The sequence below is a fragment of the Macaca fascicularis genome, chromosome 11 (genome assembly GCF_037993035.2).
Source record: "Macaca fascicularis isolate 582-1 chromosome 11, T2T-MFA8v1.1".
Classification (NCBI taxonomy): Eukaryota; Metazoa; Chordata; class Mammalia; order Primates; family Cercopithecidae; genus Macaca; species Macaca fascicularis.
Window position 1 is genome coordinate 46,208,809 of NC_088385.1, and position 12,943 is coordinate 46,221,751.

A 12,943-nucleotide genomic window follows, 5' to 3' on the forward strand; every position below is an offset into this window, starting at 1 on the left:
AATCTTCAAATAATGATACTCTAAAGAAAATGAAAGAGTGATTTGGTAATGTATTCAGGTGAAAGGCATAACTGCATTACAGAGAGTCAAGGCAGGCTCTGAGAAGACAGGATTTTGAGCTGAAAATGACAAGAACTGGATACACAAAGAATAGGGCAACAAGCATACCAGGCAGAGGCAACATCCTGTGCAAGGTCCCTGAGGTGGAAATAAGACAGTTTTACAAATCCCTGAGCAACTTGCACGTAAATCCAGTCAATCATTTTATTATTGACTAGACGAGCTCACCATTTAAAAGAACATGTCAGATTTCTTTTTAAAGTCATGAATCCAAACTTCTATGCAGTGGTTTCTAAACTATTGTGTGCTGAAAAATCACCTGCAGAGTTGTTGAAAATGGTTTCCTGAGCTGTATCCTCAGAGAAATTGGATTCAGCTTGTCAGTGAGGCCTGCAGATTTGCATTTGTAGCACACTCAGGTGATACCAAGGCTACTGGTCTGAGGACCATTCTTGGAGAACTGCTGGTCTAATGTATGCTTTGTGAGTTTAGCATCTATTTGCTAAAAGTAAAGCATAACAACATTTTCTTTTGTGTAAAAGACCACACTGCATGCTGATGATCTGAAACTAGTTTTTGGAGGTGAGTGGAAAAGTACACAAAACATTAAAGGTTGAAAGAAGTAGCCTCAATGTTTTATACTGCATTCAAAGCATCTATAGTAAGATGAGCTTAATTTCAATACAGCCAATTAGTAAAGGGTTAATGTCACTGTTTTTGTTTGAATCAGGTTCAAAAATTACTTTTTTAAAACACTGAAAAGACTTTAAATGAGAGATTACTGATTTTCTAAAGTTATTTTTATTTCTTGACTGCGAGATCACAGAAATTGTGTATTAAATCCTGTTAATCTGGAGAATATAGGAAGGTGGTTCTTTTCATAAACTGCCATTCAGGAGGACACATATGGAAAAGAGATGGAGAAAGGAAGAAGGACATCAGGCTAGTCAGCCAGATCCGCTCAAATCATTCTGGTCAGCTGAGCTGGGAGGACATATGTCAAAGAAGCCAATGTGTTCCTGTTCCTAGTAGTTGTTCTTAGGAAAGGATTTTATATGCAAATTGCCTGTGCTTTGAACATTGTGACGTTAATAGCATCAAGGATAGGATATGGATGATTAAAACAAAAGCTAACAGTTATCTAGCCCTTACTATATGCTACTGCTCTACTTGCTTTACATGATTCACTGATAACCCTCACAGCACACATGTGAAGTAGACGGTAATAGCATCTCATCTTATAGACAATGGAAGTGAGGCAAAGAGTGATTCAGTGATTTAGGTTACTAGGCAGTAAGTTGAAAAGCTGGGATTTAAATCTAGATGATTTGAATTCAGTCTGATCTCTTAGACAATGCATTATATCACCTCACATTTGAAAAAGTCTCTGAAGATTTTTCAGGATTTGTTCCTGTAAGCCATATGCAGTCTTTTTTTTTTTTTTTTTTTTTTTTGAGATGGAGTCTCACTCTGTCGCCCAGGCTGGAGTGCAGTGGCCGGATCTCAGCTCACTGCAAGCTCCGCCTCCCGGGTTTACGCCATTCTCCTGCCTCAGCCTCCCGAGTAGCTGGGAGTACAGGCGCCCGCCATCTCGCCCGGCTAGTTTTTTTGTATTTTTTTTTAGTAGAGATGGGGTTTCACCGTGTTAGCCAGGATGGTCTCGATCTCCTGACCTCGTGATTGGCCCGTCTCGGCCCCCCAAAGTGCTGGGATTACAGGCTTGAGCCACCGCGCCCGGCCCCATATGCACTCTTTTAAGTTATAATGCAAGGATTCCACAATTTCTTTCTGTTTTTAATCTATCTGCCTAGGTTTGAAAAACTGTTCCAAAGGAGGACACAGAGGGGAAGATTTTTGGTGTAGTCACTGCAAAGAAGAGTTTTGTATGACTTTCTAGTGTCATCTTGGGCAAATGACAAACATGTTTTGAACTTAAGTTTTAGTTCCTGGAAAAGGATGACAATGTTTATTCCACAGAATTGGACAATTAAATGAGGATTTTTTCTGCCCTCTGTTACTGACATATTCTGCACTATTCAGGTGTCCGTTATTCAGGTGAGTGGACAATTTATATATAATTTGTGGGATTTTCAAGGGTCATTTGACTTGGATTTTTGCCTTACCTGCTGACATTAAGAACCTTGGTTAGATGTAACTCAACTGTAAGCCTTTGAATGACAGTAGGTCTAGAGTCTTCAGAAGATCTCCTCGGGCTATTTCTAAGTCAGGCTCAGGAAGACACACAACTAACTATGGACATGTTGTCTAGCGACTGCCAATATCAAACAAGTGTATATTTGCTAATTATAGCTATCATTGAGGCAGAATGGCAAGGGAGAGCAACAGAGTCCCAAAAGGAAATGTCAGCTGGCCTTCCAGCACGATTTTTCATTTTCACTTACAGAAAAACAACCAAAGATAAATTTTGACAACCCAACTTAATGGTTCATGTCAACATCTGGTTCTGACAATAACTAGAATTATTACTTCAAGGGTTCCTAAGCACTACATTTCACAGTTTTACATTCAGTATTTAGAATAATTCTTTAGACCAATTTTTTGTATTACATTTTTTTAAAGGTGATTGACCTTATCCATAATCAAAAGAAATGAAATATCATTAAAATGACTAGGACTGCATTAATATATAGAGGTAGATTGTCTTTCTAGATGCTTTAACTATCTAACCTAGATCCAAGGAAGATAACTAGAAAAAATAAATAAGTACAAGGTAAATTAATGAGTAATGAATCATTTTAACTTTTATTTGATTATTTTCATTTACAGTTCTGGCACTGACACTTTTTTTAAAAAAAGATTTTAATTTTATGTAAAGATTGAACTTCAATAAAATAACTTAAAAAACATTTACATGTATATCACTAAATCTCCATAAAATATACAATACTCTTGATACAGCATAGGCTAGGATGACTTTGAAGGAAATGGTACACAGTCATAACTTTTAAGAGATATCCCATCTATCGCTTATGGGAATAAATATTTATATTGAATTTGCCAAGACATCTGAAGTATTAAATACTATATAACATGCACTCAGAAATTAAAATATACAGTTTGAAATACATATATTTTAAAAGCATAAAACTGTGATTTGATTAATCTAGGTATACATTAGAACTTCTAAATAGAAATTTGAACATTTATTACAAATAAAAGATACTTTAACATCAAGTGATATATAGTCCAAAAGCTGCTAGGAAACAGTTTGGACATGTAGAATATAAATTTCTACTTTGGCTAGAGTTGTCTCTTCTTTTTTAACCTTTAAATGAGATGGAATAATGTTAGGTTTGCTAAAACTTTAAAACTTTACAAAATGTTGGTTACTCATTAGCTGCATGATCTACTTCTTTTTCTCATTTATACTGACATGACAAAATCAAACACATGAACTTAACTGTCAAAAATGTGAATATTACTGCTAAATGAAGGTATTTAAAATTCCATAGACCAAATTACTCAAGTACAACAGACTATATTTTTACATATAAAGTAAAGATTTAATAAATTATATTGTTTTAGCTCACGAGCAAATTATAGGGATAAAACTTCTGAACATCAACACCCTTATAAAACACCTCTTTGATGATTATTGGCACACAAAAATTTCCTTCTCTGAAGAGACAAGATACAAGAAAGAGTTGGTAGCAGTTAGCTATTTGGCATTTTTAAATGATTGCTATTTCTAGAAAAATAGTAGCAGTATTGCTCACCTAGAAGAGCTGAATGTACCAACAGTTTATAGACTGCTACAGCCTGAACCATTTCATCAAATTGGCTTAACATTATTGTACATGAGGCTAAGAAGACTGGTAAAAGTGACAGAAAACAGGATGTAAAAATTAATCCAGAGAACAACTCTGAGCCTTCTTATTGGCAGCAGCTACATATGAGCTGTAAATTTTAACCACAATTTAATACATTTTGCTAAAAAGCACATAGTATACATTCTCTGCTCCTGGTCTGATATAATCATCTATTTCTTTTACTCGTAGACACTGAAAAGGTCTTAATTTGGTAATTAAAAACTTGTCACAACAAATGAATAAAAGTCAGTTGTTAGGTACTTAGTATTAAGTTGACATTTTATAACTTGCAGTATGGTAAAAAAAAAAATCTGATTATAACAAAATATCTCATTAATTTTGTTGTTTTTAATAATTGTGCTGATGAAATAAAACCAAAATAACATTCCAACTCTCTCTACTGTATTACAGTATTTATGAACTACGTATTAGTGTCACTAAATTCTGAGATTTTCTTAGATAAACATATGGATAATGTTTTCTAAAACATTCTCCCATTTCCACCAACTTCTGGATCTGTGACTTATTATATTTTCAATATTATTTTGCTGTTGAAAACCAAAAGGGTAAGTTGCCAGCTTATATTTTTCCTGATCAATCTTCCCCTGTATTACAGATACTGAAATTACAGTAAAAATGTCATAAATTCCTTGCTTTTACTGATTTCCCCTTTTAGAGTGAATAACTTAATATTTAGACTATCATGTACTAAAATCAGGTTCAGTGCTAAAATTAAATTATGAAAAAACACTCGGTATTATCATAGCATTTTCTATCAGGGAATTACTGCATATGGCTGGGAACAAAACTTAAAAAGTACACATTACCTTTTATTATTTACTATTTAAATCTTATATATATATATTAAAAATAATTATGTTTTGGGAAATGATTGACTAAGGAGCAACAATAAAAATTATTAGGAATGTTTACATTGAAGAAAATTATTAACGGCAAACCCTTTTGACATCATATTCAGCCCTACGTGTTTATATGCAGATGAAGTGATATATCCTCTTAAGTCTAATGCAGATCAGCCATCCAGCTAAGCCTCAATAGGGATTCAGACCTTCTTCATTGCATTTTCCTAAAATATAATATACCGCTATCAAATCTGCAGCATGTTTTGAAGGAAATCTCTAATTTTGGTTGAAAGCATGATATGTAATCTGTGTCTGTTTTAATATGGTAGGTCAAATCACATCATATATAAATTGTCCTACAAAATATATATTTGATGATACTTCAAATGGAATGTTTCCAAGTTGATAGTGGTAGCCAAATATGCTGGGAACTTAAAAGGTGCCTAATATAAAAAAACCTGCAAAATTTAAACATTTAATTTTTAATATAATATAAATGTTCACCAAATCTAAAAATAATACCCTAATTGTATAAGGTTCCTTTTCAAGTAATTATTTGTTTCTAAAAAGTTATAAATCTTATACTGTGCCTCTCTGTCTTATACTTCAAAGATATGGAATATTATCTTTAACACTATATAAATAACAAATAGTCCTTTAAAGTAGGGGCTCAGGGGAGTAGGAGAGGAGAACTGTGGCTAATTTTCCCTGTTATTATGTGCATTTATGGTTATAAAGTTGAAAACATTATTTTCTTAGGGAGAACAGGCCATGTTCTGCTTTAGGAAGTAACAAGAGTCCAGTTTCTCCTTTAATAAAGTTACTGTGCATCAGCCCAGCTGAGTTTATAAGTATATAGTTAAGGCTATGTATACAATAAAGAGAAGAATTGAGGCAATTATTTTGATAAGTCCAAAAACTAAATTTTTAGAGAGCACTTTATTGGTCTATTTTTTCTCCTTATTATATTTTGATTGTACCACATAGTAGCTCATTTTTCACTTCAATTTACCTGTGCAAAATATTAGATAAGAAATTTCATATGAGATAAGAAATATCAATAGAGTAATAATTTTCCCTATTAAATAATATCTGCTTTTCTGAGGAAAAAATCAATACTAATATTCCCTTGGAAATCAATTGTTAAAGCACCTAATTCAAGGAAAAAACCTCTCTAAAATATTAAATTTTTTTATTATATGAAATGACCAAAGGGAGAAAACTTTTTTGTTTTTGGTTAATGGATTTTTAGGGCACTAAAGTAACTGTTTAAATATTATACCTCTGGTGACTTAGAGAATGAACTTCCTCAGCTGTATTCTGAGCTTGATAACTGTGATAGGAAGAAGCCAGACGTTAAAAGAACAAAATACCTTGAAGACTGGCAGAAATACTTTGAATATGGAGATAGCCACCTTTTCTCTCCAAATACAGTACCTTATTAGATGTTTAGAGCCATTAAAAATGCATCAAACTGATGTATTCCTAACTGGCCACAGAAGATTCATTCATATTTTTCCTGAAACTAGCAACTAATTTTGTGAACAAGTAATTTTGTACATACTATATAGTTCTTAATAGAAAAGCAAAAATTAAGAGTTCAGTGATGAATTACCATAAAAACCAATGAACACTTTGGAAAGACATTATAGAAATATAGTTAAGTCTGCATTTCTTATAGACATGCTATATTAGAACAATTATCTGTTCCAATAGGAAATCTCAATTTTTAGACAAGAAGGAAAAAAAAAACTAAGCCAAGAATAAGAAAAACACAGAGACAAATCTATGTATCTTTGTTTTTTTCTGGTAAATTCTCAGGGAAATGAGAAAAGTGTGCAAAATAAAAACGAGTTTATGCTCTTTAAGTAAAAAAAGACAAGTAGAATTATATAATAATATGTGACAGTTCCCTTAGGAAGAGTTAATAAAAAGTTAAGAAAAAAGTCCCTTTTTTTAATTAAACAAACACCAATAACAGCAGGATTATTTCTGCCACTGATTTCCTTCCTCATTTTTGTTTCAAAAATTATTGTTTGAATAAAAGAACGGGGAAAAATGGTTTGCTTGCAGCTATGTATGTAACACAAATGAAGGCACAAAACAGTAGGACTCCAGGGCCAATGAGGAAGGTGTAGTGATTGGGCATGAACAAAAACTGACCCTGATACACAGTTAAAGATCTGGCACTATTTTGCATTTATAATTGCATACCTAAGTGACTAACCAATTTGGAACCCATAAAAACCTTTAATCTGTTACTTTCTGACCATAAAAGGTACTTCTCAAAACTTCCTAACTCATCTGCGCAAATGTATGCCTTATCACTGATGCAAAAAAAGAAGTATGAAAATAACTCCTGACAGATTATATTTGCATAATGTTCAAAAGATAGTATGCAGAGTCAGTCTCTGAAGAACTCCCAATATCTGAATTGGAGAGAAACAAAAATGTGGAATCCAAAGGAGACAGGGACAGCTGTGCCCTTGTAGGAGGCACTTTGGAATTTGCTGATGAAAACTTAAATGGAATTTAGTTTGTTAACAGCTGATCAGAGATAAACCACTACTCTCTGTAGGAAAACTGAGGGCCAACAGGCCATCTTTTGACATAGAACACCCTTGGACCATCTCCCAGAATCCTTTATAAATATATTATACATATGTAATTTGGCTAGATTAGCACTGACTCTATTGCCACTAATAATTATAAATGGTCTTAGGAAAAAAGGATACCACTGAAGTCACTGGGTACAATATTCATTTTAGACTATTTCAGGAAGGCATTACACACATTTGCTTAAGAATTATTAGATTAAAATCTCTGTAAATATTTTTTAAAATATTGTTCCTTGTGGGGGAAAAAAAAAGTCATCATGGTTGTATCTTCCTCCTAATCAAGTATTCTAGAATATGAAGTCAATCAAAACTAGACTATGGAAAGAACCAGATTAGAAGCAGGGCAGTGAGGTCACCGATTACTGTTCTTCTCCCCCCAGTTTGTTTAAATAACTAAATATATGAGCAGCTGAAAATTATTCCACATCAGAAGCATCATTGTCAGAAAGATGATAGTTACTTCCCTTTACCCGAATATATTCAATATATCTCCCTTCATCAGAATCTGAAGTGCCACATGTACATAGCCTGTTGTCAAAGAGTGATTCAATTTCCTCTAATTTTTTGCCTTTGGTCTCAGGAAGACAGCCGTAGATGAAAAGAAGTCCCACAGCAGCAAATCCAGCATAGAGGAAGAAAGCTCCTGCAACAGAAAATAATAGATACATGAATATGAATATATATGGAGAGGCTTAAGTTGGAAAGAGTACTTGATTTTGACTTCTTTTTTTTTCTGGTCAGTCATGCATAATCACAGTATGAAATGGACCAAAAAATTACTAAGAGCCTGGTTTACTCCAGTTGTTCCAGCTCTGTGAATATGATGCAATGTATCTTTCTAAACTCAAGTTCAGAAATTCAAGAATAATAGACTAGGCTCAGATGTAAGTTTAGCTTTGAAGCCTTTCCTCCCTTCCCTGACTAGAGGGAATTACTCTCTTCCATGTGCTATCACAGCATGTTGTTGGAGACCCCTAAAATAACCAAGAAATATTATAATTATGTATACACACGTATGCTTGCCTTGTCTATTACACTAGAGGCACTTTGAGGTCAGAAGAAGTTCCTTTCTTACTCATCTTGTAATTTCCAGAACCAAGTATAATGATGACATGGCAGAATGAATGCCTCAGTGGAATACATGGCAACTCCATCGTTCCAGTTTCTCATGTCCATGTCTCCATGACTCCATGTCTGGGAGTCATCCTTAACTTCTACCTTACTCTCATGCCTAACATCCAATCTGTTAGGAGATCCCATTGGTTCTACCTTCAAAATAGAACCCGAAGATGGCCACTTCTCACCACTGCCATAGATAAATGTGGTCTAAGGGCCATCTTCTCTCATCTGCACTATTGCAACAGTCTCCTAACTGGTCTCCTTGTTCCCTCTCTTGGACCTCAACAGTCCATTTTTTTTTCCATAGCACATGTCATCATCTGACATACTAGGATGTTTACTAGTTTGTTTTTTGTTTCCCTCCACTAGAATGTAAACTCCATGAAGTCAGAGAATTTTGTTTTGCTGTAAGATTATGTATGTCAATGCAGCACAGCCAGAAACACATTAATATTGCTAGTTTTATTTTCTAAGGGTCATGATAGCAAGCCTAGATGGATGAGATATATGAATGTATGACTTGTTTATATTCTCTACACATTTCCAAGATGGACTTTTAAAATAATTGAATTCGCAGCAGCCTAGCCAACATGGTGAAACCGGTCTCTACCAAACACACACACACACACACACACACACGCACACACACATAATTGAATTGCCAATTTGAATATAAAAAACTCTACTTGTACTTTTGATGGTGGAAAACAACAAAGTAAAATGGAGCCCCTGTCTAATTTTAGGCTTTCAATCCAGACCATCATGTGTATGAGATGGGGGAAGTAAGATGAAAAATTAATGTGACAATTGGCTGGAGAAAGGATATCAGATTGGGAGTGGGAGTTTAAGTGTTGGCCATGTGACTTCTGGATAGTCATTTAACCTCTTGTCTGGGTCTCTGTTACCTCACTAAGTAAAATAAGGGGGTTTCTCAGCTCCTACTTAAGTGTTGGCAGTTTATGACTCTATACATTTTACAGCCAAAATCAGGAGCATGTATAGGAGATACAGTTAAGAGATGCTTGAGAGAGAGACCTGATCTGTGTAATGGGGAAAATAATTCCTGCTTTGCCCAACTGTAAAGAAGAGAAATAATGTATGTTACCATGCGCATTAGAATTCTGAATATCAGTTGCTCAAAAAAGTGATGGCCAGATTTTGTTAAATTCTACTAAATGACCAGGAAAGGAAGAGTTGCTATTAAGATACAGAATAAGAGATTAGTGTGACTAATTAATTGGGATGTCTTTACTAAAAGGGTGATACTGATAAGCTAGCTCTTGGAGAATGGGGGAATTTTGACAAAAAAAATGAAAGAAGATGAAGTCCTGTGTTCTGAGTACAGATAAGCAAGACTGTGGAGGTAGGAAGAGAAATGGAATCTTTAGCAGGGAGGGACAAAGACTGGATGGTAATTATGATGAAGATAAAGAAAAAATAAGTACAGATGGTAAAACATTTTAGACTAAACTACGCTTCTAAACTACAAAATCTGTAACAGCAAACCCAGTTTGACTTTTAAATATAATGGTATAGTTTATCTTTATCATTATCTTTCACCATTTGGGAACAGTAGCATAATTAGAAGTAACAAATCAAATCTGTCAGTGCTAAATTCCTATAGTTAAAAACATTAGTTGGGTTAGGAAGATTCCTGAAGTTGATTACAGATTCTTTCTTGTGACCTGGATTCCCAAAGCTGAATAATATCAAGGAATTGCTATTAAAATACAAGACCATTTTATAAAATCTGAGGAATCCAAAGCACGCAAATGCCAAAACTGCCTACTCAGTGTGAGTTTCAATGGTTAGACCTATGGCTAAGTCGCGGAGGAGTGTGGGCAGACCTGGGAGGCTGTGACCTGTTCCATGTCATGGTCAAATCAGTCACATATCTCAGTTTCTCATTTATTCCTCCCTTGGAATGAAAATGGAAAGAAAAAATGTCTGTAATGAGTCCATCAGGACTATTGAACACTGTAGATATTCCTCACCTTTATTCTAAGGATTTAAATCTTATTAGAGCCCTACATTAAGTTCTAGATTAAAACAACTATTTGACTGAATTACACAAATTGAGGACTCAAAGACCATGTTTGACTGAATTTCAGTAGTACCTCAAGAGAGAAGCTTTGACATAATGCCCCCCAAGGGATCTCTTTAGCCACATGTGCCGTATATAAAATGGCATATTGGTGATATAGCAATGATACTTTTTAGTAATAAACATTATTGAATGGGGGCACAAGGCAGACCTGTGTAAGCAATATGGTTGAGTAAGGAATCAAATTTTGAGATTTTATGAAACAATAAAGGAGGCAACAAAGAAGATATAACTATTTCCAGAGGAACACATGATTAGGATGTATATTTATTAAATCAGGAATCTAAATGCATAACTTACATAAACCAGTAACATGTAGACTACAATGAGACACAAAGAGGGGGAAAAAGTAGCCTGAACGAACTATTTTTCTACTACTAGAGAGTAGTAGACCAAATGGACCAGTGCTCTGACATGAGAGAAGCTTAATGCAAGGCAAAATGCTTTTAGCTGTTTATTTTTGAAAGAATTCTGCTTATGCCCTATTTAAATTTCATTACTGTTGCCTCACTTTTCTCATGGTTTTCTGGCAGAATAAATTCAAGAAAGAGGAGCTTTGCTGTCAAAAGTATAGTCATGTAAACTTTTATTATTTGGTCTATGTCTTTCTATGAAAAATGCTTTCTCAGGATGCCAGCATATATTTAGGTCTTCATATATTTAAGTGTTCTCTAGAATCAGTAAACACGAGGAAATATTTATTCTGCTCATATTTATTATGTCATGAAGATGAGTTTATGAATTTATGGAAAAATTTTAATTGCCAAATGGGATCCAGCTGAATATACTAAATATATATCCAGTTTAAAATGCCAGTGCATTTCCTTTCCAAAAAAATAAATATTTCAAATGCCTTAAGTAGTGATTAGGAGACAGAAAAGTTTTATGAAGATAATAAAAGCATTAGATAAATACTATGAACTAAAATCAAATACCAATTCAGCATGTTCAGAAGAGACGGGAATAGATTTTTATAATGTTTCATCATATTCATCATTCATCTACAAAATTTATCCATTTATTCACTTGACAAACACTTTTTGGTGCTTACCAGGTGAACAGGATGCCTTGGGAGGAACTGGGAATGTGACAATGAACAAGGCACAGTCCTGGCCCTCCAGGGATTTATGGTCTAGTAGAGGGAGCTAGGGGCAGACAAACCTGTTCTTGCGAAGAGGAATGATAAGTGCCCAGAGCACGGAATAAAGTGAGATTGCGGGGAGATCAGAGAAGGTCTTCTGGGAGAATGGTCTAAGCAGCAGGCATTCCATCTCTACCACAGAGACTTATGAGATTAGAATGAAACCTCACACTTCATCATGAATAATCCTACTGCAACCTATAAAGTCATGTGAACAATGCAGAAATCTTTTTTCTAAAAAGCAAAGTCTTTTCACTTTAGTACAAATGGATTTGAAGTAGCTCCCCGAAGTATTTTCCTGACTCAACCACTAAGCACTATTGTTTTTCATTTTGAATTATGGCCTCCATACATTTGCATTTGAAAACGTCTGTCACATTTACACTTTTGCAAGTGGTAAGTGCTGGTCTCAGAGGACAATGAAATGCACATGCACTGGCCTGAGCAGCACAGGTGATACAGTGGAAGGCATGGCCACAGCACAGAATACTGTTAAGCATTTGGGGAAGCTACTTTCAGCCCTATGCAGATTCTGCTCTTGGACTTGACGCTATGCCTGTCACAGGATATCTCATTGGTCCTAGACTCCCTGCCTATATCTTTTTACCATTTTCTGTTTTTTAGGTTTCTGTGAAACTAAAAGCTATGGTGTAAAGACTTCCACCTGGGGAGAGAGCTGGGTTGGGAGAGGGGTTGGGTGACAGCCCTAAGCACTGCAGGACAAGAAGCAATGCTGTTTAGGATAGGAGAATCCCTCTTTTCTTTTCCAGACACATTTCCAATGCCTTTGGAGGACAAGAAAACCACATGGAGATACTTATAACAGCAACATATAACCACATAGTCTCAATCACAAATGATATTCACAAATGATATTATAGTATATCTAAAAATAGAGTAATAAAATAAAAACAAAACTATGTTGGAAAAAATATTATCTTACCATAGTATGTAAGATATTCTGCTGTGTGTAAAAATGTTAGTGAAACCAGAACATTGAAAATCCAGTTTATTCCAGATGAACATGCATTTCCTGTACTTCTTGCCCAAAGGGGATATATTTCAGAATTCACAGTCCAAGGCATTGGTCCCATTCCTGAGAAATAAAACATTAAAAACTTCAGTAAAATAGCATGTAAGAAATTTGAAAAATTACAGTTTATGTACTCCAAAAAGAGGCAATTCAATTAATGCAACAGTAATAACAA

The 12,943-nt window shown here is 34.7% G+C and overlaps 1 protein-coding gene across 4 annotated transcripts in view; it reads right to left on the reverse strand.

Annotated features, from left to right (window-relative positions):
* Window positions 1-2,796: 2,796 nt before the first annotated feature.
* The window catches only part of SLC2A13 (solute carrier family 2 member 13), a 369,307-nt gene continuing 359,160 nt past the window's right edge, over window positions 2,797-12,943 (reverse strand). For 2 of the 4 annotated variants that reach the window (XM_045365028.3, XM_005570576.4), the window contains 2 exons: window positions 12,679-12,831; window positions 2,797-8,014 (listed from right to left, as the gene is read on the reverse strand). In XM_045365028.3, coding sequence (XP_045220963.1) covers window positions 7,788-8,014; window positions 12,679-12,831 — 380 coding nt within the window. In that variant the 3' untranslated portion in view covers window positions 2,797-7,787. The remainder of the gene's footprint in view (window positions 8,015-12,678; window positions 12,832-12,943) is intronic. The other 2 variants (XR_012420133.1, XM_074006603.1) reach the window with 1 other exon arrangement.